This window comes from Conger conger, chromosome 5, assembly GCF_963514075.1.
Source record: "Conger conger chromosome 5, fConCon1.1, whole genome shotgun sequence".
NCBI lineage: Eukaryota > Metazoa > Chordata > Actinopteri > Anguilliformes > Congridae > Conger > Conger conger.
The window spans coordinates 67,196,964-67,222,016 of record NC_083764.1 but is presented as its reverse complement, the minus strand read 5'-3'; the positions used below and the strand labels follow the sequence as shown (position 1 = coordinate 67,222,016).

At 46.1% G+C, this 25,053-nt stretch overlaps 1 protein-coding gene across 3 annotated transcripts; it reads left to right on the top strand.

Moving 5' to 3' along the window:
* The first annotated feature begins 915 nt into the window (after window positions 1-915).
* On the top strand, window positions 916-22,150 carry LOC133127981 (E3 ubiquitin-protein ligase TRIM35-like). Of its 3 annotated transcripts, none has more exons than XM_061241143.1 (6): window positions 916-1,572; window positions 2,392-2,487; window positions 2,573-2,821; window positions 12,195-12,201; window positions 20,765-20,881; window positions 21,310-22,150. In XM_061241143.1, exons 1-6 carry the CDS (start codon window positions 1,171-1,173, stop codon window positions 21,846-21,848), a joined length of 1,410 nt encoding a protein of 469 aa, XP_061097127.1. In that variant the 5' UTR covers window positions 916-1,170; the 3' UTR covers window positions 21,849-22,150. The 3 variants fall into 3 exon arrangements, with proteins under 3 accessions (XP_061097127.1, XP_061097126.1, XP_061097125.1); XM_061241142.1 differs by lacking the exons at window positions 12,195-12,201; window positions 20,765-20,881; window positions 21,310-22,150 and adding exons at window positions 4,438-4,460; window positions 5,255-5,373; window positions 5,811-6,612 and having other exon boundaries at window positions 2,573-2,803; XM_061241141.1 differs by lacking the exons at window positions 916-1,572; window positions 2,392-2,487; window positions 2,573-2,821 and adding exons at window positions 16,629-16,724; window positions 16,810-17,040; window positions 19,142-19,164 and having other exon boundaries at window positions 11,728-12,365; window positions 20,763-20,881.
* Window positions 22,151-25,053: the final 2,903 nt, after the last annotated feature.

The window sequence follows — 25,053 nt, the reverse complement described above, 5'->3', positions numbered from 1 at the left end:
CCTGAAGGCAGTTGGGAGCACAGTCACGAAGAGAACCATCAGTAACACACTACACCGTGAAGGATTAAAATCCTGCTGCGCGTGCAAGGTTCCTCTGCTGAAGAAGGCACATGTACAGGCCCGTCTGAAGTTTGCCAAAGAACACCTGGATGATCCAGAGGAGGCTTGGGAGAAGGTGATATGGTCAGATGAGACCAAAATAGAGCTATTTGGCATCAACTTGACTCGAGGAAGAGAAATGCTGAGTACAACCCCAAGAACACCATCCCCACTGTGAAGCATGGAGGTGAAAACCTTATGCTTTGGGGGTGTTTCTCAGCTAAGGGGACAGGACGACTTCACCGTATCGAGGGGAGGATGAATGAGGCCATGTAACAGGAAATTTTGGGCGACAACCTCCTTCCCTCAGTGAGAGCACTGAAAATGGGTCGCGGATGGGTCTTCCAACATGACAATGACCCAAAACATACGGCCAAGGCAACAAAGTGCATTCTTCCATTCTTTGTAAGTGGGCAAAACTACAAAATCAGCAATGGGTCAAATAATTATGGCTCCCACTGTGGGCTCCCACTGTGGGCGAAAGGCCGGAATACACCCTGGACAGGTCGCCAGTCCATCACAGGGCACACACACCATTCACTCACACACTCATACCCATGGGCAATTTAGACTCTCCAATCAGCCTAACCTGCATGTATTTGGACTGTGGGAGGAAACCGGAATACCCGGAGGAAACCCACGCAAACACGGGGAGAACATGCAAACTCCGCACAGAGAGGTCCCGGCCAACGGGGATTGCAACAACACTTTGATGAGCAATATTGCTCTCAAAGCTCAGTGGCACAATACTGCCCCCTGCAGGGACTGGAGTCTCTGATAATCAGGCGTGTCTAACTGGAAGAGGGAAGTACAGTTTCTCACACAGAGACGAAGCTTTTGTTACACTGGGCTCCTATGACATTATTTTTCTCTGTATATTCTCCAGAAATTAAGGAACTTCTAAATATAGTGGAAGAAAAAACAGACTGAGAAATAGAAATTAAAATAAATAAATTTATTCAGACATTTATTATTTTTACCTGCAGTTTGTGTAACAGCAGTTTGTAAAAGTGAAACTAAACTACAGATTTAGCAGAAGCCATTACTGAGCTCAGAAAAGACAGAGACAAAATGGCGTCTGGATCCTCTCTCCTGGAAGAGGACCTCGCCTGTCCTGTGTGCTCTGAAATCTTCAGGGATCCTGTTGTCCTGAGTTGCAGTCACAGCATCTGTAAGGTCTGTCTGAAGCAATACTGGGATCACAAGGGATCTCAGGAGTGCCCATTTTGCAGGAGAAGATCTTCTAAGGATTGTCCTCCCTATAACCTGTCTCTGAGGAATATCTGTGAATCGTTCTTAAAGGAGAAAAGTCAGAGAGCTGAAGCAGGATCTGTGCTCTGCAGTCTTCACAGTGAGACACTCAAACTCTTCTGTTTGGAGGATCAAATACCCATCTGTCTTATCTGTCAAACTTCAAGAAAACATGAAAACCACAAACTGCTACCAGTTCAGGAGGCTGCAGAAGAGTATAAGGTAACTTTGTTAACAGAATTTAGACTTTAATAATTTAATTTTCCAATGCTTTTAAACAGAATTGTTTGTATTTTACACATTTAAGTTAATTAATTAATTCTTGGAGATAACTATTGTCATATTATGAGAAAGTTGGGCTTGTAGAGCTGTCATTTATTAAAACCTTGGTGAAGCTGTTAAAATAGCTTCACTGAAAACGTGAACATGTTTGTGTCAGAAACAAAAAATGTGAATCATAATATTTATCATGATTTTGGATTTCTAATTTGAGTATTTATTGTATTTCTGCAAAAGGAGCCATTTTAGTTCTCTGACTGCAGTTGGAGCTCCTCATTATGTGTCACATGACTGACAGAGAGACAGGAGGGAGGGGCAGGAGTGTGGAGACGTTCTCAGAGCTGTGTTAGGGAGCAGTGCTCAGCATGGGACAGGAGGGGTCAAGTTCATGCTCAGATATATGTGTCTGACACAATGTGGCCTTAGAGCGCAGATCACTGTTAATGTGCCACTGGAGAGTAAATATACAACACATTAAACTTGAAACAATTTAATTTATACTTTTCTGGAAATTGAATTTTGACCCTTAGACAGATGTTTATGTGATGATTTGCTGTAGTCAGTCCTGTTTACCTGTGCTGTCTTAGAGTCAATGCACAGATACAGTATGTGTCAAATAACACATGGTTTCTACACAAGCTGACCTGAGTCTCCATTCTGGCTCCCCTCTGTCTGAGCAGGGGCTCTTGTGCTGTCTGTGTAGGCAGTGAAGTTTACTGTCGGTCTGTTTCCTCAGTAAAGTGTGGACTCATTTCTTTCCAGGAGGAACTCAGGACTGCACTGGCTCCACTGCAGGAGAAGCTAAAAGCATTTAATGCAGTGAAACTAATCTGTGATCAAACAGCAGAGCACATCAAGGTATTGTACTGAGGCCTTTAAATCACATTGTTGAAAATGCAGCACTGGATTGTGCTGAAATGATGCTGAATAATGTTTATTCCAGAGCCAGGCCCAGCACACAGAGAGACAGATAAAGATGGAGTTTGAGAAACTTCAGCAGTTCCTAAAAGATGAAGAGGCAGCCAGGATCACTGCACTGAGGGAGGAAGAGGAGCAGAAGAGTCAGAAGATGAAGGAGAAGATTGAGAAGATGACAGAAGAGATATCATCCCTTTCAGAACAGATCAGAGCTATAAAACAGGTGCTGGGAGCTGAAGACATCTCATTCCTGCAGGTAAGACCTGTTCACTCTGTGTCTGTAGGACTCTATACACACTGCTGTTAATGTTCACCGATGGGGGGTTGCCAGATCATTTTCAGAATGTGTAGAAAGTATGGAGGAGAATATATCTATATAGGGGCGACGTGGCTCAGGCAGTAAGAGCAGTCGTCTGGCAGTTGGAGGGTTGCCGGTTCAATCCCCCACCTGGGCTGTGTCGAAGTGTCCCTGAGCAAGACACCTAACCCCTAAATGCTCCTGACGAGCTGGTCGGTGCCTTGCATGGCAGCCAATCAATGTTGGTGTGTGAGTGTGTGTATGAATGGGTGAATGAGAAGCATCAATTGTACAGCGCTTTGGATAAACACGATATATAAGGTATGGATTCACATAAAGTACAGCGGCCCCAGTGTGTTGTGTGCGCCGAGGAGCCTAAAGCCTGTAAAATGCTCTGACACCTGAAACACAAGCGCTCCTCCCTCACTGCCAAACCGGTAGACTTTTTCCACCGAAAGGAGCAAGAGTCGCTCGGTCAAGAGAAAGTCCTCACGAAACAGACAACACTCCCTGCCAAAGCTCAGTGAGCACAGGCGAAAAAGCCACAGACAATCGGGGAAACCCTAATCGAACCTGCTGCTGCCGCTACAAGTCGGGCTATGCATGGGGATTAACTGGCCTGCTGGCTAAGGGCGCATCAGCGACTTAGCCCAGGACATAAAGTGTCAGCTGATTGACAGAGTGAAGAAAGAAAAGTATGCTTTGCAGTGAGATGAATCCACAGATATGTCAAACTGCGCCCAGCTGCTTGTATTCATCAGACACAGGGCACTCACCCCACCGACACATTGCCACCCTGACGCCATCCACAATCACACACTATGTTCATAACATGGACCTGTTTAAACTACACTGATCAATCCATTCCATAATCACACACTATGTTCATAACATGGACCTGTTTAAACTACACTGATCAATCCATTCCATAATCACACACTATGTTCATAACATGGACCTGTTTAAACTATACTGATCAATCCATTCCATAATCACACACTATGTTCATAACATGGACCTGTTTAAACTACACTGATCAATCCATTCCATAATCACACACTATGTTCATAACATGGACCTGTTTAAACTATACTGATCAATCCATTCCATAATCACACACTATGTTCATAACATGGACCTGTTTAAACTATCCTGATCAATCCATTCCGTAATCACACACTATGTTCATAACATGGACCTGTTTAAACTATACTGATCAATCCATTCCATAATCACACACTATGTTCAGAACATGGACCTGTTTAAACTATACTGATCAGGTATTGAAAGCTTATGCTTTAAATATATTTATTTTATGTTGTTCAATGCAGTTTCCAAAAAAAAACACTTTTTATTGCATTAATGAATGGTGTCCACTACAGTCAACAGATATTTAACTTCTTTAAAATACAAGATAAAAAAGATGTCATTTTACACTTGCTCCAACGTCATAAAAAGAGAAGAAATATTGCGTGAAAGGGTTAAAGAAGAACATTTATTTTTCCATGTCATGTCAAGAGTTATTTAAATATATGAATGTGGCTTATAACACAGTTGGCTACAGTGATGATAATTCACTCTCATTATTTCAGAACTACAAGGACACACAAATCAGGTAAGCAAATTCCATCCTCTCTCCTCAGGTCAAATATCAAAAGTAGTTTATTAGCCTGTAGTGTTCTATCAGTGTGGTACTGTAGAATGTGTTTGAAATACCTGTAATAATTACTGCAGCTTTAATAATCACTATGGAGGACATTAAATAAATATTTCCTTCTAATATAAACCCCCCCCCCCCCCCTTCTGTGAGTGTGTGTCCCTCAGTGGGGCTGTGAGTGTGTGTCTCTCAGTGGGGCTGTGAGTATGTGTCTCTCAGTGGGGCTGTGAGTGTGTGTTTCTCAGTGGGGCTGTGAGTGTGTGTCTCTCAGTGGGGCTGTGAGTGTGTGTCTCTCAGTGGGGCTGTGAGTGTGTGTCTCTCAGTGGTGCTGTGAGTGTGTGTCTCAGTGGGGCTGTGAGTGTGTGTATCTCAGTGGGGCTGTGAGTGTGTGTGTCTCAGTGGGGCTGTGAGTGTGTGTCTCTCAGTGGGGCTGTGAGTGTGTGTCTCTCAGTGGGGTCAGGCTGTGAGTGTGTGTCTCTCAGTGGGGCTGTGAGTGTGTGTATCTCAGTGGGGTCAGGCTGTGAGTGTGTGTCTCTCAGTGGGGCTGTGAGTGTGTGTCTCTCAGTGGGGCTGTGAGTGTGTGTTTCTCAGTGGGGCTGTGAGTGTGTGTCTCTCAGTGGGGCTGTGTGGCAGAATGCTGGGAGGGATGGAGCCGTTTTCTTACAGAATGAAGATCTGATGTTGCTGCTGATAATCTTCTATGGTAATGAAGCCACACCCACAGCACAAGTGACTCCTGAATATTATTGCAGAGCCCAGTGCACACTGGGGGATCCAGAGAAGGTCTCAGGACCGTTGATTGATGTGGCCAAGCACCTGGACAATCTGAAGTACAGAGTGTGGGAGAAGATGCTGGGGACTGTTCAATACAGTGAGTACTGGGGGCAGGGAGCTCCACATTGTCACTGTACAGGGGGAATCTTCAGCATCCTTTCCACAAGCTGATGAAGCCAGTCAGAGTCATATTGGTCCCATCTGTGGAAGAGCCCTGGAGTGAAGAGACTGAGCACCAGTCCTTAATCTCACTTATGCTCATAATAAAATGCTGCTTTAAGAGTGATACTGTATTTAAGGGGAAGGACAGGAGCTACACAAACACTGACAGGGTTTGCTCCCTCTTACAGGGATTATACAATGTGTGACATATGAAATATTATTATCCTTTAGTTCTGGTGCCTCTCTCACACATGTATCTGAGGCTATAATGTTGTTTTTGTGAAACCCAGTTTATATCATTAGGAGCCCATTGTGTCTGACGGTTTCCCTTTGTGCAGATCAGTGCTGACGTCTCATTCTCTGTCCCTTCAGCTCCTGTGACTCTGGACCCAAACACAGCACATCCCAAACTCTCACTGTCTGAGGATCTGACCAGTGTGAGACGCAGTGATGAGAAACAGCAGGTTCCTGATAATCCAGAGAGATGTGTTGGGCGGTGTTGGGTGCTGGGCTCTGAGGGATTCAGCTCAGGGAGCCACTGCTGGGATGTAGAGGTGGGGGGTGTGGCCTGGCGGGCGGGTGTGGTTAAAGAGTCCATCAGCAGGAAAGGGCGTTTGGATCCGAGCCCAGCAGGAGGAGTGTGGGGTATAGAGCTGACCAGTGGGGTATACAGAGCACTGACCTCCCCACTTACAGTCCTCACTGTGCAGAGGGACCTCCAGAGGGTCAGAGTGCAGCTGGACTGGGACAGGGGGGAGGTGTCATTCTCTGACCCCAGTAACAACACTCCTCTCTACACTTTTAAACACTCCTTCACTGAGAGACTGTTTCCATTCTTTTTTTCTGTGGAGACTATGCGGCTCTGTCCAATGAAGGTGTCTGTAAGTGTAAAATAGCACTGTGGGATTGTTGGTAAACATTGGCTGTATTTATTCAACTCAGAGCAGGTTTACTTCAAATATCATGAACAAAAGGACATCATGAACAAAATATTGAAATATTTGAAATACAAACAATACAAACATTCTAAAGTGCTTGCTGAGAAATGTCTGATCTCTCTGATATAACCTCACAATGTTATTACTGAGTAATTACTGTGGTACATGGTGGTATTGTCAGTACGCTGGTGTGTGTGTAATGAGTTGGGGTGTAATAAATAAACCAGTGGAATGACTCCAGAGTGCTGCTCTTTTCCTGACCCATCACCAGTGTGTCTCCCAGGTGTGTGATGAGGTAAGTCTCTCTCCCCAGTGCAGTATGAATGCAGACAGAGACAAATACGCCCCTCATACGCTGGGTTTGGGTTCATTCACTTGAGCTGATCTGAGATCAGTAGAGAAACGCAGTCAAGCCCAGTGAAGGAAATGTCTGAGGTCATACTCACTCTGTCCACAAGAGGGCGACTGAAGCTGTGCTGAGGTGCTGGATGAAGAAAACACAGAAATAAAGTTTATACACGAGTCTAGAGTGTAACATTAAGCGTTATTATCGTTCAGTGATGTGTTAACCAGGCTGGCTCTCCAGCCCCAAGTCCCCCGAGGAAGAGGAAGAGGAAGAACAAGAGCTCCTACAACATCAGCGTCTCACTGGAGCAGTGTGACCAACCCAGACAGGACGCCTGCTGATGGAGGCTGTGGTATATAAGTGGGGTTGTGGTATATGGACTGTGGCCTGTGTGTGGACTGGGCTGTGTGTGGACTGGGCTGTGTATAGACTGGGCTGTGTGTGGACTGAGCTGTGTGTGGACTGAGCTGTGTGTGGACTGGGCTGTGTGTGGACTGGGCTGTGTGTGGACTGGGCTGTGTGTGGACTGGGCTGTGTGTGGACTGGGCACTGTGGGCAATTTGAAAATGTAATAACAGCGGGTTAATGATGCATAAAGCATAATAAAGCATCGGCGAGACTTCTACAGCACAATTACTCAGAAACCTCTTCTTTATCAAGCCAGCCGACGCCGTACTGCAGAAATAATGAGCTTTCAAAATGGAGGCCGGAGATTCCAGCCATGCGGCTCACAGCTTTGTCACAGAGCAATTTAACTGAAACGATTTCTGTACTCAAACCAGAGGATCTGAAGTTCAGCCTCTCTTTCACTCTGGACTATAAAACAGTTGGCAACCTCGAGTAAGTCTCTCTCCCTCTGTCTCACTCTGTTTCACTCTGTCTCTCTCTGTCTCACTCTCTCTGTCTCACTCTCTCTGTCTCACTCTTTCTCTGTTTCACTCTGTCTCTGTCTCATTCTGTCTCACTCTGTCTCACTCGCTCTCTCTGTTTCACTCTGTCTCTCTGTCTCTCTCCCTCTGTCTCACTCTCTCCCTCTCCCTCTCTCTGTCTCACTCTTTCTCTGTCTCACTCTGTCTCACTCTGTCTCACTCTCTCTCTCTCTGTTTCACTCTGTCTCTCTTGCTCACTCTCACATGTATGTAGAAGCATCTGGACAAAAGGAGATTTAAGAAATATTTTTTTTTTTATGGAGAGAGGGTTCTCATTGTTTCCTTTAGATTTTGACCTTTTGATGTGATGTGTAATATTAGACACTTTGTTCTTCCACAACTTAAAGCATTATATCCCTTACTAGTAAAATACACATGAAGGGCTGTTCTAAACAAAAATATAGTCATCGTAAGTGCAAATTTGTATTTTTTGGGGGTTGATATTATTTATTAACCTTTGTTTATACAGGTTTTTCTTTGTTGTGATCTGGGGGAGAGTGTAACTACGGCATCCTGAAGCGAATAATGAGGCAAAAAAACTCCACAGAAACACTGCTGTCACTGCAGTGTCCGTGCTTTATTACTCCATCATGCGTATTACTCCATCATGTGTATTACTCCATCATGTGTATTACTCCATCATGTGTATTACTCCATCATGTGTATTACTCCATCATGTGTATTACTCCATCATGCGTATTACTCCATCATGCGTATTACTCCATCATGTGTATTACTCCATCATGTGTATTACTCCATCATGCGTATTACTCCATCATGTGTATTACTCCATCATGCGTATTACTCCATCATGTGTATTACTCCATCATGCGTATTACTCCATCATGTGTATTACTCCATCATGGCATATTACTCCATCATGGCATATTACTCCATCATGTGTATTACTCCATCATGTGTATTACTCCATCATGCGTATTACTCCATCATGTGTATTACTCCATCATGCCTATTACTCCATCATGCGTATTACTCCATCATGTGTATTACTCCATCATGGCGTATTACTCCATCATGCGTATTACTCCATCATGTGTATTACTCCATCATGCGTATTACTCCATCATGCGTATTACTCCATCATGTGTATTACTCCATCATGTGTATTACTCCATCATGCGTATTATTCCATGATGTGTATTACTCCATCATGCGTATTACTCCATCATGTGTATTACTCCATCATGCGTATTACTCCATCATGTGTATTACTCCATCATGCGTATTACTCCATCATGTGTATTACTCCATCATGCGTATTACTCCATCATGCGTATTACTCCATCATGTGTATTACTCCATCATGTGTATTACTCCATCATGGCGTATTACTCCATCATGCGTATTACTCCATCATGCGTATTACTCCATCACGTGTATTACTCCATCATGTGTATTACTCCATCATGGTGTATTACTCCATCATGTGTATTACTCCATCATGCGTATTACTCCATCACGTGTATTACTCCATCATGTGTATTACTCCATCATGTGTATTACTCCATCATGCGTATTACTCCATCACGTGTATTACTCCATCATGTGTATTACTCCATCATGGCGTATTACTCCATCATGCGTATTACTCCATCATGTGTATTACTCCATCATGCGTATTACTCCATCACGCGTATTACTCCATCATGTGTATTACTCCATCATGGCGTATTACTCCATCATGTGTATTACTCCATCATGTGTATTACTCCATCATGTGTATTACTCCATCATGGCATATTACTCCATCATGGCGTATTACTCCATCATGCGTATTACTCCATCATGTGTATTACTCCATCATGTGTATTACTCCATCATGCGTATTACTCCATCATGCGTATTACTCCATCACGTGTATTACTCCATCATGCGTATTACTCCATCATGGCGTATTACTCCATCATGTGTATTACTCCATCATGCGTATTACTCCATCATGTGTATTACTCCATCATGCGTATTACTCCATCATGGCGTATTACTCCATCATGCGTATTACTCCATCATGGTGTATTACTCCATCATGTGTATTACTCCATCATGGCGTATTACTCCATCATGGCGTGGTGCAGGACGCAGATGTGTGTGGGTTCAGGCGCGGTGTGCAGGAGCATTCAGGGAATATGAAATCCGCTGGTGTTAGTTTTATGGTGCAACCTTGTCAGCGCACGGTGGCAGCAGATCTGTGTGGGTCTTATTTGATCTCAGACCCAATTTTTCCATCCTCGGCAGCGGGAGAATACTGACTTTAACGTCTCTTCCCCCTCGCCAGAGAGAGCAATGTGCTGGCAGCAGCTCTGTTCTGATCTCAGAGTGTAGAGGGGTGAACACTAGGCACTCAGAGTGTAGAGGGGTGAACACTAGGCACTCAGAGTGTAGAGGGGTGAACACAGACACACACTCAGAGTGTAGAGGGGTGAACACAGACACACACTCAGACTGTAGAGGGGTGAACACACACTCAGAGTGTAGAGGGGTGAACACAGACACACACTCAGAGTGTAGAGGGGTGAACACAGGCACTCAGAGGATAGAGGGGTGAACACAGGCACACACTCAGAGTGTAGAGGGGTGAACACAGACACACACTCAGAGTGTAGAGGGATGAACACACACTCAGGGTGTAGAGGGGTGAACACACACTCAGAGTGTAGAGGGGTGAACACACACTCAGACTGTAGAGGGGTGAACACAGACACACACTCAGACTGTAGAGGGGTGAACACAGACACACACTCAGACTGTAGAGGGGTGAACACAGACACACACTCAGACTGTAGAGGGGTGAACACAGACACACACTCAGAGTGTAGAGGGGTGAACACACACTCAGACTGTAGAGGGGTGAACACAGACACACACTCAGACTGTAGAGGGGTGAACACAGACACACACTCAGAGTGTAGAGGGGTGAACACAGACACACACTCAGAGTGTAGAGGGGTGAACACAGACACACACTCAGAGTGTAGAGGGGTGAACACACACTCAGAGTGTAGAGGGGTGAACACAGACACACACTCAGACTGTAGAGGGGTGAACACAGACACACACTCAGACTGTAGAGGGGTGAACACAGACACACACTCAGAGTGTAGAGGGGTGAACACACACTCAGACTGTAGAGGGGTGAACACAGACACACACTCAGACTGTAGAGGGGTGAACACAGACACACACTCAGACTGTAGAGGGGTGAACACAGACACACACTCAGAGTGTAGAGGGGTGAACACACACTCAGACTGTAGAGGGGTGAACACAGACACACACTCAGACTGTAGAGGGGTGAACACAGACACACACTCAGAGTGTAGAGGGGTGAACACAGACACACACTCAGAGTGTAGAGGGGTGAACACAGGCACACACTCAGAGTGTAGAGGGGTGAACACACACTCAGAGTGTAGAGGGGTGAACACACACTCAGACTGTAGAGGGGTGAACACAGGCACTCAGAGTGTAGAGAGGTGAACACAGGCACACACTCAGAGTGTAGAGGGGTGTACACACACTCAGAGTGTAGAGGGGTGAACACAGGCACACACTCAGATACTTCCGGCTCTTGTTGTATTTGGGGGGTTTCTTACATGAGTATATAATATATCCTCCTTCAATTGCTAGTGCAATCTTTTTTATATCTTGAATTATTTAATGTATGCCAGAAGTAAAGAAGATAAAAGCTGATCTTATTGTGAAACATTATATATTAGAAAAGGTATATCATGATATACCATTGATTATATTGCAGCATACTATGCTATGGATAATTATAGAAAATACTTCCTAATATCTGTACGGCATTTATCTTTTGCCAATTTGGTTATATTGTGCGTTCTGCTGAACGAGCTCACCCAGAAGAATTGCAATTGTATAAATATATAAAATACACTTTTATCTGCAATATGTGTGCCTTGGAGCGTTGCAACAACACCTTGAGCAATATCGCCCTCAAAGCTCAGTGGCACAATGCTGCCCCCTGCAGAACTACAGTCTCTGTTAATCAGGTGTGTCTAACAGGAAGAGGGAAGTGCAGTTTCTCACACAGAGACGAAGCTTTAGTTACACTGGGCACGTTATGATTTTTTTTTTCTCTGTATATTCTCCAGAAATGAAGGAACTTCTAAATATAGTGGAAGAAAAAACAGACTGAGAAACAAAAATTAAAATAAATAAATGTATTCAGACATTTATTATTTTTACCTGCAGCTTGTGTAACAGCAGTAGAAGTGAAACTAAGCTACAGATTTAGCAGAAGCCATTACTGAGCTACAGACGGGACAGAATGGCCTCTGGATCTCCTTCTCTCCTGGAAGAGGACCTCTCCTGTCCTGTGTGCTCTGAAATCTTCAGGGATCCTGTTGTCCTGAGATGCAGTCACAGCTTCTGTAAGGCCTGTCTGCAGCAGTACTGGGAAAACAAGGGATCTCAGGAGTGCCCAGTTTGCAGGAGAAGATCTTCTATGGAACGTCCTCTCCCTAACCTGTCTCTGAGGAATGCCTGTGAGGCGTTCTTAAAGGAGAGAAGTCAGAGAGCTGAAGCAGGATCAGTGCTCTGCAGTCAGCACAGTGAGAAACTCAAACTCTTCTGTTTGGAGGATCAAATACCCGTCTGTGTTGTCTGTCAAACTTCAAGAAAACATGAAAACCACAAACTGCTACCAGTTCAGGAGGCTGCAGAAGAGTATAAGGTAACTTTGTTAACAGAATTTAGACTTTAATCATATAATTTTCCAATGCTTTTAAACAGAATTGTTAGTATTTTACATATTTAATTTGTCAATTTGTCAAAGACTATTGTCATATTATGAGAAAGTTGGGCTTGTAGAGCTGTCATTTATTAAAACCTTGGTGAAGCTGTTAAAATAGCTTCACTGAAAACGTGAACATGTTTGTGTCAGAAACAAAAAATGTGAATCATAATATTTATCATGATTATGATTCTCTCTTGTGGAGAGCCAAGAGCGACTAAGGGTATCCCTTATAAGCGAACACGCGAACGTGTTCGCCACAAAACCCCGGAAGATCGAGGAAACAGAAAATGCCTAGGAGATAACTCCGGCCAAAATAAAAGGAACAGCCCACAAAACGGCCACAGGAAAATAAAACGACCCTTAAAAACCAGGGCGAACAACCTGCACGATACCTGACTCAATAAGGTTCAGAGTCTTACCGCGTGCATACCGGCTTGGTGTCAGTGCGAACAGTAACACCAAAGCGTCGACCGATTGTCAAAGAGGGCTTTAAATACCTTCCGGAGGTAGACACCACGTTGGCACTAATGAGAACCAGGTGAAAATAATAAACCCACGACCGGTACTACCTTCCAACTCTGACAGGACCCGCTACTAAGGAGCGGCCCCAGATAATCCTTCAGCCCCCCGCCTGCGGAATTTGTGGATGAGCTCTGGGTCCAAAATGTCCCTAGAGGGGACCCAAGAGCGCTCCTCGGGGCCATAGCCCTCCCAGTCGACGAGGTACTGTTTTCCCCTACCCACGCGGCAGCCAGTGACGCCACTCCTCCAGGACTAATTTGCTAGCAGTTCCCTATCCCCCGCGTCCTAATTTCTCTCGGCCTGGGACAGCGACCGAGAGAAAAACGCACAGGGATGCACTTTTTGGTCAAGGGGAGACCGTTGTGATGGAATAGCGCCCACCCCCAGCTCGGAGGCATCAACCTCCACAATAAATGGAAGAGAAGGGTTAGGAGTTATTAGGATTGGTTCTGTACAGAATCTTCTTTTTAACTCCACGAACGCCGCCTCCGCACGGGGAGTCCACACAAAGCGCGCCGGAGCAGTCTTCCTGGTAAGCGCAGTGATGGGCGCGACCACCGTGCTAAAGTTTCTAATAAAGCGGCGATAAAAATTGCCGAACCCTAAGAATCTCTGCACCTGCTTGATAGATTCAGGAGTAGGCCAATTCCTAACAGCTGCCACTTTCGCTGGGTCCATCTCGGTTTTTCCCGCAGACACAATAAACCCAAGAAACGAAAGTGTTAGCGTGAAAAACGCATTTCTCCGCCTTGACAAACAGGCGAGCTTCTAAAAGACGCGTCAGAACCAGAGTCACGTGCCGACTGTGTTCAGAGATATTGTTGGAGAAAGTTAAAATATCGTCCAGATAGACGAACACAAATTTCTCCAGCATCTCCCTGAGCACATCATTAACCAGCGCCTGAAATACTGCGGGGGCGTTGGTGAGACCGAACGGCATGACCAGGTATTCATAATGACCGGCGTGCGTGTTAAAAGCCGTTTTCCACTCGTCGCCCTCGCGTATGCGTACAAGATTGTACGCATTACGGAGGTCGAGTTTGGAAAAATCGAACGCCGACTGCAGACGCTCAGTTCATCAGCAGCAGGGGGTACCTATTTTTGATGATTATGGCATTGAATCCCCTGTAATCAATGCAGGGTCTTAGACTCCCGTCTTTCTTTTTCACAAAAAAGAATCCTGCCCCCGCCGGTGATGTAGACAGTCTAATGAACCCGTTCGCCAATGCGTCGCGAATATATTCCTTCATAGACTCGCTCTCAGGCACAGAGAGTGAATAAAGCGTACCCCTGGGCGGGACTGTACCAGGGTATAGCTCAATCGCACAGTCATACGACCGGGCAGAGGTAACGTAGTAGCCCGTTGTTTGCTGAATACCTCCGCTACCTCGCTATATTCCCTGGGTACATTAGGTGGCAGTGGGAACGCAATCGCCCCTACCATCCGGCCCTCATCCCCACTGTCAGAAGCCCGAAAAAGGCTCTCGGAGTCCCAGTCAGTGACGTCACTGCCCTCCCCCTCGTCAACGGGGGGATTCCAATCTCAGGCTGAATCCCATTCCAGACTCTCCACCTGCTCCTCCATGTCCGGAGTCCTAATCTGAGGGCTGGGGAACCGCCTAGCCTCCTCTTCGTCCAACTCTGACTCTATGTCAATCTCTATGGGGGGAGCCGCGGGAGTGTGTGTCTGATCGGAGTGGTTAGTGCAGTGCGGACCCCACCGGGACACCGGATTGCTCCGGTCTCCCCAGTTTATTTGGGGTTGGTGTTTAGTTAACCACACATGACCCAATACGATTGGGTAAGCCGGGGATTCCACCAAAAAGAAATAAATACGCTCCCGGTGCCCCAGAAACGGGATCCGCATTACAACCCGCTCAGTCATCTGACGTACAACCCCCGACCCCAACGGGCGACCGTCAAGCGCCGTGATGGATTGGGGCTGTGGCAAGGACCAGTTTCTGGTGTTTAGCCCACTGGCGGTCAATAAAGTTATCAACCGCCCCGGAATCAATAAAGGCGTCTGCCTTAACCACACCCCTCTTCCGTGTCAGTTCGACGGGGAGAACTGTGCGAAAGCTGCTACCTTTAACCGGTCCCACTAGTGACTTTCGCTCCACTAGTGGGACTGCTCTTTGTTTTCAGGTCGGGGCAGTTCCTAATTTGATGCCCTGGCCGCAATAAAAACACAGCCCCTCTCTCCCGGGTTGCCTCCTGGGGCATCGGCTCCTCCCCTGTGTGTGCCCCTTGTCTCCCCTCGGCACTTACAACCCTGCCTAGAGGAGACAGAACCGGCCAGTTGGACCCGCCCCTTCTGCCCGCTCTCTCTCCCTCTCCCTGACCACAGGTGTAATGGGTTGGTAAGTGTGAGAGACTGGTTGGGGAGGATTGGACGGTTGAGGGGTATCAGGGGCTGGTGCTTGTTCCTGGGATGAACGGAACTCGCTCGCTACTTGCCGGAAGGTCTCGGCGAGTCCGAGTAGCACATCCTGCTGCTGACCTAACCTGGCCAATATTTCATCCTGGTGTTGAAACCCCATAGTCTGCTGCTCGGCTGTAGTAGTCTGTTGCGCACACAACGCCTGTAACCCCTGTAAGGTCGGGGACTGGCGGAGAGTAAGGGTATCCCTTATAAGCGAACGTGTTCGCCACAAAACCCCGGAAGATCGAGGAAACAGAAAATGCCTAGGAGATAACTCCGGCCAAAATAAAAGGAACAGCCCACAAAACGGGCACAGGAAAATAAAACGACCCTTAAAAACCAGGGCGAACAACCCAACAAAAACAAGCACTACAACACGACAAAATAAAATAACAACCTAGAAAAAAACACTAGGCATGAAAACAAAGAACCTTGAGATGCAGCTCAGGAAAAAACACAAACCAAAATACATGTACCGGGGACAACGTCCCTCACCCGCAAGCTCACACGAGCTGAAAATGAAATCAAAGAAAAACAAAGAACTTTACGGAAGGTTACGGAAGGTGCTGTGTGCGCACCAACAGGCTGGGCGTCTTCCTTACCTTTTTGTTTTGTTTTTTAAATGAGACAGAAACCTGAACCTGCACGATACCTGACTCAATAAGTCTTACCGCGTGCATACCGGCTTGGTGTCAGTGCGAACAGTAACACCAAAGTGTCGACTGACTGTCAAAGAGGGCTTTAAATACCTTCTGGAGGTAGACACCACGTTTGGCACTAAAGAGAACCAGGTGAAAATAATAAACCCACGACCGGTACTACCTTCCAACTCTGACAAGCAGTGCTCAGCAAGGGACAGGAGGGGTCAAAGTTCATGCTCAGTAATACAGTATGTGTCTGACACAATGTGGCCTCAGAGGGCAGATCACTGTTAATGTGCCACTGGAGAGTACATATACAGCACATTAAACTGGAACAATTTCATTTATACATTTCTGGAAATTGAATTTTGACCCTTGGACAGAATGTTTATGTGATAATTTGCTGTAGTCAGTCCTGTTTACCTGTGCTGTCTTAGAGTCAATGCACAGATATGTATGTGTCAAATAACACATGGTTTCTACACAAGCTGACATGAGTCTCCATTTTGGCTCCCCTGTGTCTGAACAGGGGCTCTTGTGCTGTCTGTGTAGGCAGTGAAGTTTACTGTCGGTCTGTTTCCTCAGTAAAGTGTGGACTCTGTCATTTCTTTCCAGGGAAAACTCAGAACTGCACTGGCTCCACTGCAGGAGAAGCTAAAAGCCTTTAATACAGTGAAACTAATCTGTGATCAAACAGCAGAGCACATCAAGGTACTGTACTGAGGCCTTTAAATCACAGTGTTGAAAATGCAGCACTGGATTGTGCTGAAATGATGGTGAATAATGTTTATTCCAGAGCCAGGCCCAGCACACAGAGAGACAGATAAAGATGGAGTTTGAGAAACTTCAGCAGTTCCTAAAAGATGAAGAGGCAGCCAGGATCACTGCACTGAGGGAGGAAGAGGAGCAGAAGAGTCAGAAGATGAAGGAGAAGATTGAGAAGATGACAGAAGAGATATCATCCCTTTCAGAACAGATCAGAGCCATAGAACAGGAGCTGGGAGCTGAAGGCATCTCATTCCTGCAGGTAAGACCTGTTCACTCTGTGTCTGTAGGACTCTATACACACTGCTGTTAATGCTCTCCGATGGGGGGTTGCCAGATCATTTTCAGAATGTGTGGAAAGTATGGAGGAGAATATGTCTATATAGGGGCGACATGGCTCAGGCAGTAAGAGCAGTCGTCTGGCAGTCGGAGGGCTGCCGGTTCAAACCCCCGCCCGGGCTGTGTCGAAGTGTCCCTGAGTAAGACACCTAACCCCCAAATGCTCCTGATGAGCTGGTCGGTGCCTTGCATGGCAGCCAATCGCTGTCGGTGTGTGAGTGTGTGTATGAATGGGTGAATGAGAAGCATCAATTGTACAGTGCTTTGGATAAAGGCGCTATACAAATGCCAACCATTTACCATTTATATCCAGTGTGGATTCACATAAAGTACAACGGCCCCAGTGTGTTGTGTGCGCCGAGGAGCCTAAAGCCTGTAAAATGCTCTGACACCTGAAACACAAGCGCTCCTCCCTCACTGCCAAACCGGTAGACTTTTTCCACCGAAAGGAGCGAGAGTCGCTCGGTCAAGAGAAAGTCCTCACGAAACAGACAACACTCCCTGCCAAAGCTCAGTGAGCACAGGCGAAAAAGCCACAGACAATCGGGGAAACCCTAATCGAACCTGCTGCTGCCGCTACAAGTCGGGCTATGCATGGGGATTAACTGGCCTGCTGGCTAAGGGCGCATCAGCGACTTAGCCCAGGACATAAAGTGTCAGCTGATTGACAGAGTGAAGAAAGCGAAGTATGCTTTGCAGTGAGATGAATCCACAGATATGTCAAACTGCGCCCAGCTGCTTGTATTCATCAGACACAGGGCACTCACCCCACCGACACACACTACGCCCACCCAGATGTTGCCACCCTGACGCCATCCATAATCACACACTATGTTCATAACATGGACCTGTTTAAACTACACTGATCAATCCATTCCATAATCACACACTATGTTCATAACATGGGACCTGTTTAAACTATACTGATCAATCCATTCCATAATCACACACTATGTTCATAACATGGACCTGTTTAAACTATACTGATCAATCCATTCCATAATCACACACTATGTTCATAACATGGACCTGTTTAAACTACACTGATCAATCCATTCCATAATCACACACTATGTTCATAACATGGACCTGTTTAAACTATACTGATCAATCCATTCCATAATCACACACTGTGTTCATAACATGGACCTGTTTAAACTATCCTGATCAATCCATTCCATAATCACACACTATGTTCATAACATGGTCCTGTTTAAACTACACTGATCAATCCATTCCATAATCACACACTATGTTCATAACATGGGACCTGTTTAAACTACACTGATCAATCCATTCCATAATCACACACTATGTTCATAACATGGACCTGTTTAAACTATACTGATCAATCCATTCCATAATCACACACTGTGTTCATAACATGGACCTGTTTAAACTATCCTGATCAATCCATTCCATAATCACACACTATGTTCATAACATGGTCCTGTTTAAACTACACTGATCAATCCATTCCATAATCACACACTATGTTCATAACATGGGACCTGTTTAAACTACACTGATCAATCCATTCCATAATCACACACTATGTTCATAACATGGACCTGTTTAAACTATACTGATCAATCCATTCCGTGATCACACACTATGTTCATAACATGGACCTGTTTAAACTATACTGATCAATCCATTCCATAATCACACACTATGTTCATAACATGGACCTGTTTAAACTATACTGATCAGTTATTGAAAGCTAATGCTTTAAATATATATATTTTATGCTGTTCTATGCAGTTTCCAAAAAAACCACTTTTTATAGCATTAATGAATGGTGTCCACTACAGTAGACAGATATTTAACGTCTTTAAAATACAAGAAGAAAAAAAACGTCATTTCACACTTGCTCCAACGTCATAAAAAGAGAAGAAATATTGCGTGAAAGGGTTAAAGAAGAACTTTTTTTTTCCATGTCATGTCAAGAGTTATTTAAATATATTAATGTGGCTTATAACACGGTTGGCTACAGTGATAATAATTCACTCTCTTTATTTCAGAACTACAAGGACACACAAATCAGGTAAGCAAATTCCATCCTCTCTCCTCAGGTCAAATATCAAAAGTATTAGCCTGTAGTGTTCTATCAGTGAGGTACTGTGGAATGTGTTTGAAAGGCCTCTCTCTGTAATAATTACTGCAGCTTTAATAATCACGATGGAGGAAATTAAATTAATATTTCCTTCTAATATAAATCCCACCCCCCCGCCCCCCTTCTGTGAGTGTGTGTCCCTCAGTGGGGCTGTGAGTGTGTGTCTCTCAGTGGGGCTGTGTGTATGTGTCTCTCAGTGGGGCTGTGTGTATGTGTCTCTCAGTGGGGCTGTGAGTGTGTGTCTCTCAATGGGGCTGTGAGTGTGTGTCTCTCAGTGGGGCTGTGAGTGTGTGTCTCTCAGTGGGGCTGTGAGTGTGTGTCTCTCAATGGGGCTGTGAGTGTGTGTTTCTCAGTGGGGCTGTGAGTGTGTGTCTCTCAGTGGGGCTGTGAGTGTGTGTCTCTCAGTGGGGCTGTGAGTGTGTGTCTCTCAGTGGGGTCAGGCTGTGAGTGTGTGTCTCTCAATGGGGCTGTGAGTGTGTGTCTCTCAGTGGGGCTGTGAGTGTGTGTCTCTCAGTGGGGCTGTGAGTGTGTGTCTCTCAGTGGGGCTGTGAGTGTGTGTCTCTCAATGGGGCTGTGAGTGTGTGTCTCAGTGGAGCTGTGAGTGTGTGTTTCTCAGTGGGGCTGTGAGTGTGTGTCTCTCAGTGGGGCTGTGAGTGTGTGTGTCTCTCAATGGGGCTGTGGGTGTGTGTCTCTCAGTGGGGTCAGGCTGTGAGTATGTGTTTCTCAGTGGGGCTGTGAGTGTGTGTTTCTCAGTGGGGTCAGGCTGTGAGTATGTGTTTCTCAGTGGGGCTGTGAGTGTGTGTCTCTCAGTGGGGCTGTGAGTGTGTGTCTCTCAGTGGGGCTGTGTGTATGTGTCTCTCAGTGGGGCTGTGTGTATGTGTCTCTCAGTGGGGCTGTGAGTGTGTGTCTCTCAATGGGGCTGTGAGTGTGTGTCTCTCAGTGGGGCTGTGAGTGTGTGTCTCTCAGTGGGGCTGTGAGTGTGTGTCTCTCAATGGGGCTGTGAGTGTGTGTTTCTCAGTGGGGCTGTGAGTGTGTGTCTCTCAGTGGGGCTGTGAGTGTGTGTCTCTCAGTGGGGCTGTGAGTGTGTGTCTCTCAGTGGGGTCAGGCTGTGAGTGTGTGTCTCTCAATGGGGCTGTGAGTGTGTGTCTCTCAGTGGGGCTGTGAGTGTGTGTTTCTCAGTGGGGCTGTGAGTGTGTGTCTCTCAGTGGGGCTGTGAGTGTTTGTCTCTCAGTGGAGCTGTGAGTGTGTGTTTCTCAGTGGGGCTGTGAGTGTGTGTCTCTCAGTGGGGCTGTGAGTGTGTGTGTCTCTCAATGGGGCTGTGGGTGTGTGTCTCTCAGTGGGGTCAGGCTGTGAGTATGTGTTTCTCAGTGGGGCTGTGAGTGTGTGTCTCTCAGTGGGGCTGTGTGGCAGAATGCTGGGAGGGATGGAGCCATTTTCTTACAGAATGAAGATCTGATGTTGCTGCTGATAATCTTCTATGGTAATGAAGCCACGCCCACAGCACAAGTGACTCCTGAATATTATTGCAGAGCCCAGTGCACACTGGGGGATCCAGAGAAGGTCTCAGGAGCGCTGATTGATGTGGCCAAGCACCTGGGCAATCTGAAGTACAGATTGTGGGAGAAGATGCTGGGGACTGTTCAATACAGTGAGTACTGGGGGCAGGGAGCTCCACATTGTCACTGTACAGGGGGAATCTTCAGCATCCTTGCCACAAGCTGATGAAGCCTGTCAGAGTCATATTGGTCCTGTCTGTGTAAGAGCCCTGGAGTGAAGAGACTGAGCACCAGTCCTTAATCTCACTGATGCTCATAATAAAATGCTACTTTAAGAGTGATACTGTATTTAAGGGGAAGGACAGGAGCTACACAAGGCTTTGCTCCCTCTTACAGGGATTATACAATGTGTGACATATGAAATATTAATATCCTTTAGTTCTGGTGTTTCTCTCACACATGTATCTGAGGCTATAATGTTGTTCTTGTGAAACCCAGTTTATATCATTAGGAGCCCATTGTGTCTGACGGTTTCTCTTTGTGCAGATCAGTGCTGACGTCTCATTCTCTGTCCCTTCAGCTCCTGTGACTCTGGACCCAAACACAGCAGATCCTGAACTCTCACTGTCTGAGGATCTGACCAGTATGAGACGCAGTGATGAGAGACAGCAGGTTCCTGATAATCCAGAGAGATTTGATGGGTGGTGGTGGTGGGTGCTGGGCTCTGAGGGATTCAGCTCAGGGAGACACTGCTGGGATGTAGAAGTGGGGGATGGGGACTGGCGGGTGGGTGTGGCTAAAGAGTCCATCAGCAGGAAAAGGGGTGTGTATCCGAGCCCAGCAGGAGGAGTGTGGAGTATAGGGCATAGCATAGGGCTGATCAGTGGGGAATACAGAGCCATGACCTCCCCATCTAAAGCCCTCACTGTACAGAGGGAACTCCAGAGGGTCAGAGTGCAGCTAGACTGGGACAGGGGGGAGGTGTCATTCTCTGACCCCAGTGACAACACTCCTCTCAGCACTTATAAACACTCCTTCACTGAGAGACTGTTTCCTTTCTTTAGTACTATGGGGACTGTGCGGATCTGTCCACTGAAGGTATCTGTAAGTGTAAAATAGCACTGTGGCATTGTTGGTAAACATCAGCTGAAATCAAAGGGCTGTATTTATTAGCAGGTTTACTTCAAATGACATGAACAAAAGGACATAATGAACAAAATATTGTCTATTATTTGAAATGTAAATACAAAGATTCTAAAGTGCTTGGTGAGAAATGTCTGATCTCTCTGATATAACCTCACAATGTTATTACTGAGTAATTACTGTGGTACATGGTGGTATTGTAAGTACACTGGTGTGTGTTATGAGTGATTACTGTGGTACATGGTGGTATTGTAAGTACACTGGTGTGTGTGTAATGAGTTGGGGTGTAATAAATACACCAGTGGAATCACTCCAGAGTGCTGCTCTTTTCCTGACCCGTCACCAGTGTGTCTCCCAGGTGTGTGATGAGGTAAGTCTCTCTCCCCAGTGCAGTATGAATGCAGACAGAGACAAATACGCCCCTCATACGCTGGGTTTGGGTTCATTCACTTGAGCTGATCTGAGATCAGTAGAGAAACACACTTCAGCCCAGTGAAGGAAATGTCTGAGGTCATACTCACTCTGTCCACAAGAGGGCGACTGAAGCTGTGCTGAGGTGCTGGATGAAGAAAACACAGAAATAAAGTTTATACACGAGTCTAGAGTGTAACATTAAGCGTTATTATCGTTCAGTGATGTGTTAACCAGGCTGGCCCTCCAGCCCCAAGTCCCCCGAGGAAGAGGAAGAGGAAGAACAAGAGCTCCTACAACATCAGCGTCTCACTGGAGCAGTGTGACCAACCCAGACAGGACGCCTGCTGATGGAGGCTGTGGTATATAAGTGGGGTTGTGGTATATAAGTGGGGTTGTGGTATATAAGTGGGGTTGTGGTATATGGACTGTGGGCTGTGTGTGGACTGAGCTGTGTGTGGACTGAGCTGCGTGTGGACTGGGCTGTGTGTGGACTGGGCTGTGTGTGGACTGGGCTGTGTGCGGACTGGGCTGTGTGCGGACTGGGCTGTGTGTGGACTGGGCTGTGTGTGGACTGGGCTGTGTGTGGACTGGGCTGTGTGTGGACTGGGCTGTGTGTGGACTGGGCACTGTGGGCAATTTGAAAATGTAATAACAGCGGGTTAATGATGCATAAAGCATAATAAAGCATCGGCGAGACTTCTACAGCACAATTACTCAGAAACCTCTTCTTTATCAAGCTAGCCGACGCCGTACTGCAGAAATAATGAGCTTTCAAAATGGAGGCCGGAGATTCCAGCCATGCGGCTCACAGCTTTGTCACAGAGCAATTTAACTGAAACGATTTCTGTACTCAAACCAGAGGATCTGAAGTTGAGCCTCTCTTTCACTCTGGACTATAAAACAGTTGGCAACCTCGAGTAAGTCTCTCTCCCTCTGTCTCACTCTGTCTCACTCACTCTCTCTGTTTCACTCTGTCTCTCTCTGTCTCTCTCACTCTCTCTCACTCTCTCCCTCTCTCTCACTCTGTCTCTGTCTCTCTCTGTCTCTCTCCCTCTGTCTCACTCTCTCCCTCTCCCTCTCTGTTTCACTCTGTCTCTCTGTCTCTCTCTCTCTCTCTCTGTTTCACTCTGTCTCTCTCTGAATACTTATGTACATGTGATTTCTTAGTTTTTTATTTTTAATAAATTTGCAAAAATTTCAAAAAAACTTATTTCATGTTGTCATTATGGGGTGTTGTGTGTAGAATTTTGAGGAAAAAAATGAATTTATTCAATTTTGGAATAAGGCTGTAACATAACAAAATGTGGGAAAAGTGAAGCGCTGTGAATACTTTCCGGATGCACTGTATATAAGTGCCATTACAGTCTATGGCATACACAAGGCTAATCATGGTGGTGAGGTAGGGAGGGAAAGGTGTAGCCTCAAGAGATGAGTCTTCAGTCTGCGCTTGAAGGAGGTCAGAGACTCTGCCGTTCTGACATCCACCGGGAGGTCATTCCACCACCGTGGGACCAGGACAGACAGCAGTCGTGAGCGAGAAGTGCAGGTGTGGCGAGGGGGAGGCGCCAGAAAGCATGAAGTGGCAGAACGGAGGGGTCTTGTTGGTGTATAGGTCTTTATAAGGGATTGAATATATACAGGGGCAGATCCCTTAACTGCCTGGTATGCGAGCACCAAAGTTTTAAATTTGATGCGAGCCATAACAGGCAGCCAGTGGAGGTTGCTGAGCAGGGGTGTGACATGTGAATGTCTGGGAACATTGAGTACCAGACAGGCTGCAGCATTCTGGATCAGTTGTAGGGGTCTGATGGCAGATGCTGGAAGGCCAGCCAGCAGAGAATTGCAATAGTCCAGGCGGGACAGGACCATTGCTTGAACAAGGAGCTGAGTGGAGCAGGTGGTGAGAAAGGGTCGGATTCCCTGGATGTTGTACAGGAAGAACCTGCATGCCCGGGTCACTGTAGTGATGTTCTCGGAGAAGGATAGCCTGTTGTCCATCACCACTCCAAGGTTTCTTGCACTAGGGGATGAGGTCACTGTGGTATGCCCTAGTGAGATGGAAAAATCGGAGAAGGGAGAGGTTAGAGCAGGATCTGATACTTGATCAGGATCTGCCTCTGCTTTGTATCTCTGACAGAGAAGAGATTTAGTCAGTTTTCAGTTTTTGTCATATCATTCCAATATAGATAAGAGATTGTGGTCTGTTTCACAGTGTGTGCTAGCAGGCAGTGCTGATCAGCAGTCAGTGTTTTGTGTTCGTTGGGTCAGCTTCGTTACTAACTGATTCTCTTCATGACTGAGCACCTTGACTTTCATTGCCTTAAACTGCAATGTGTCCTGAGGGCTTGAACTGGAGTGCATCCAGAATTCTAATGTCCTTTTTAGATATGAATCATTAATAAATAATGGTAGAATTCTGCCTTGCATGCATTATTTGGTTCTTTTGCCCTTGTAGAATGTTTCTACATGCAGGGTCTCTTGTTTGATGCTTGTCTCATTTGAAATTGTTCTGCTGGCTGAAGACCATCATCCTCGACCTCGAGAGATAGCCACGCCGGTTGCCTAGAAGAAACTGGTACCTGTTTTCTTTTTCTTTTTTTAAAGATCATTACTTTTGCCTTTTTTTACTGCCCAGTTTTGACAGAAGTCCTCCAGCAGACCCAGGTAATCTGCGCAGAGTAAAGATGTTCTTGAAGGAGGAGGCCTGGGGTTGCAGATCACACCACTAATTTATTAATGTAAATATTGAACACCAAAATGAATACCA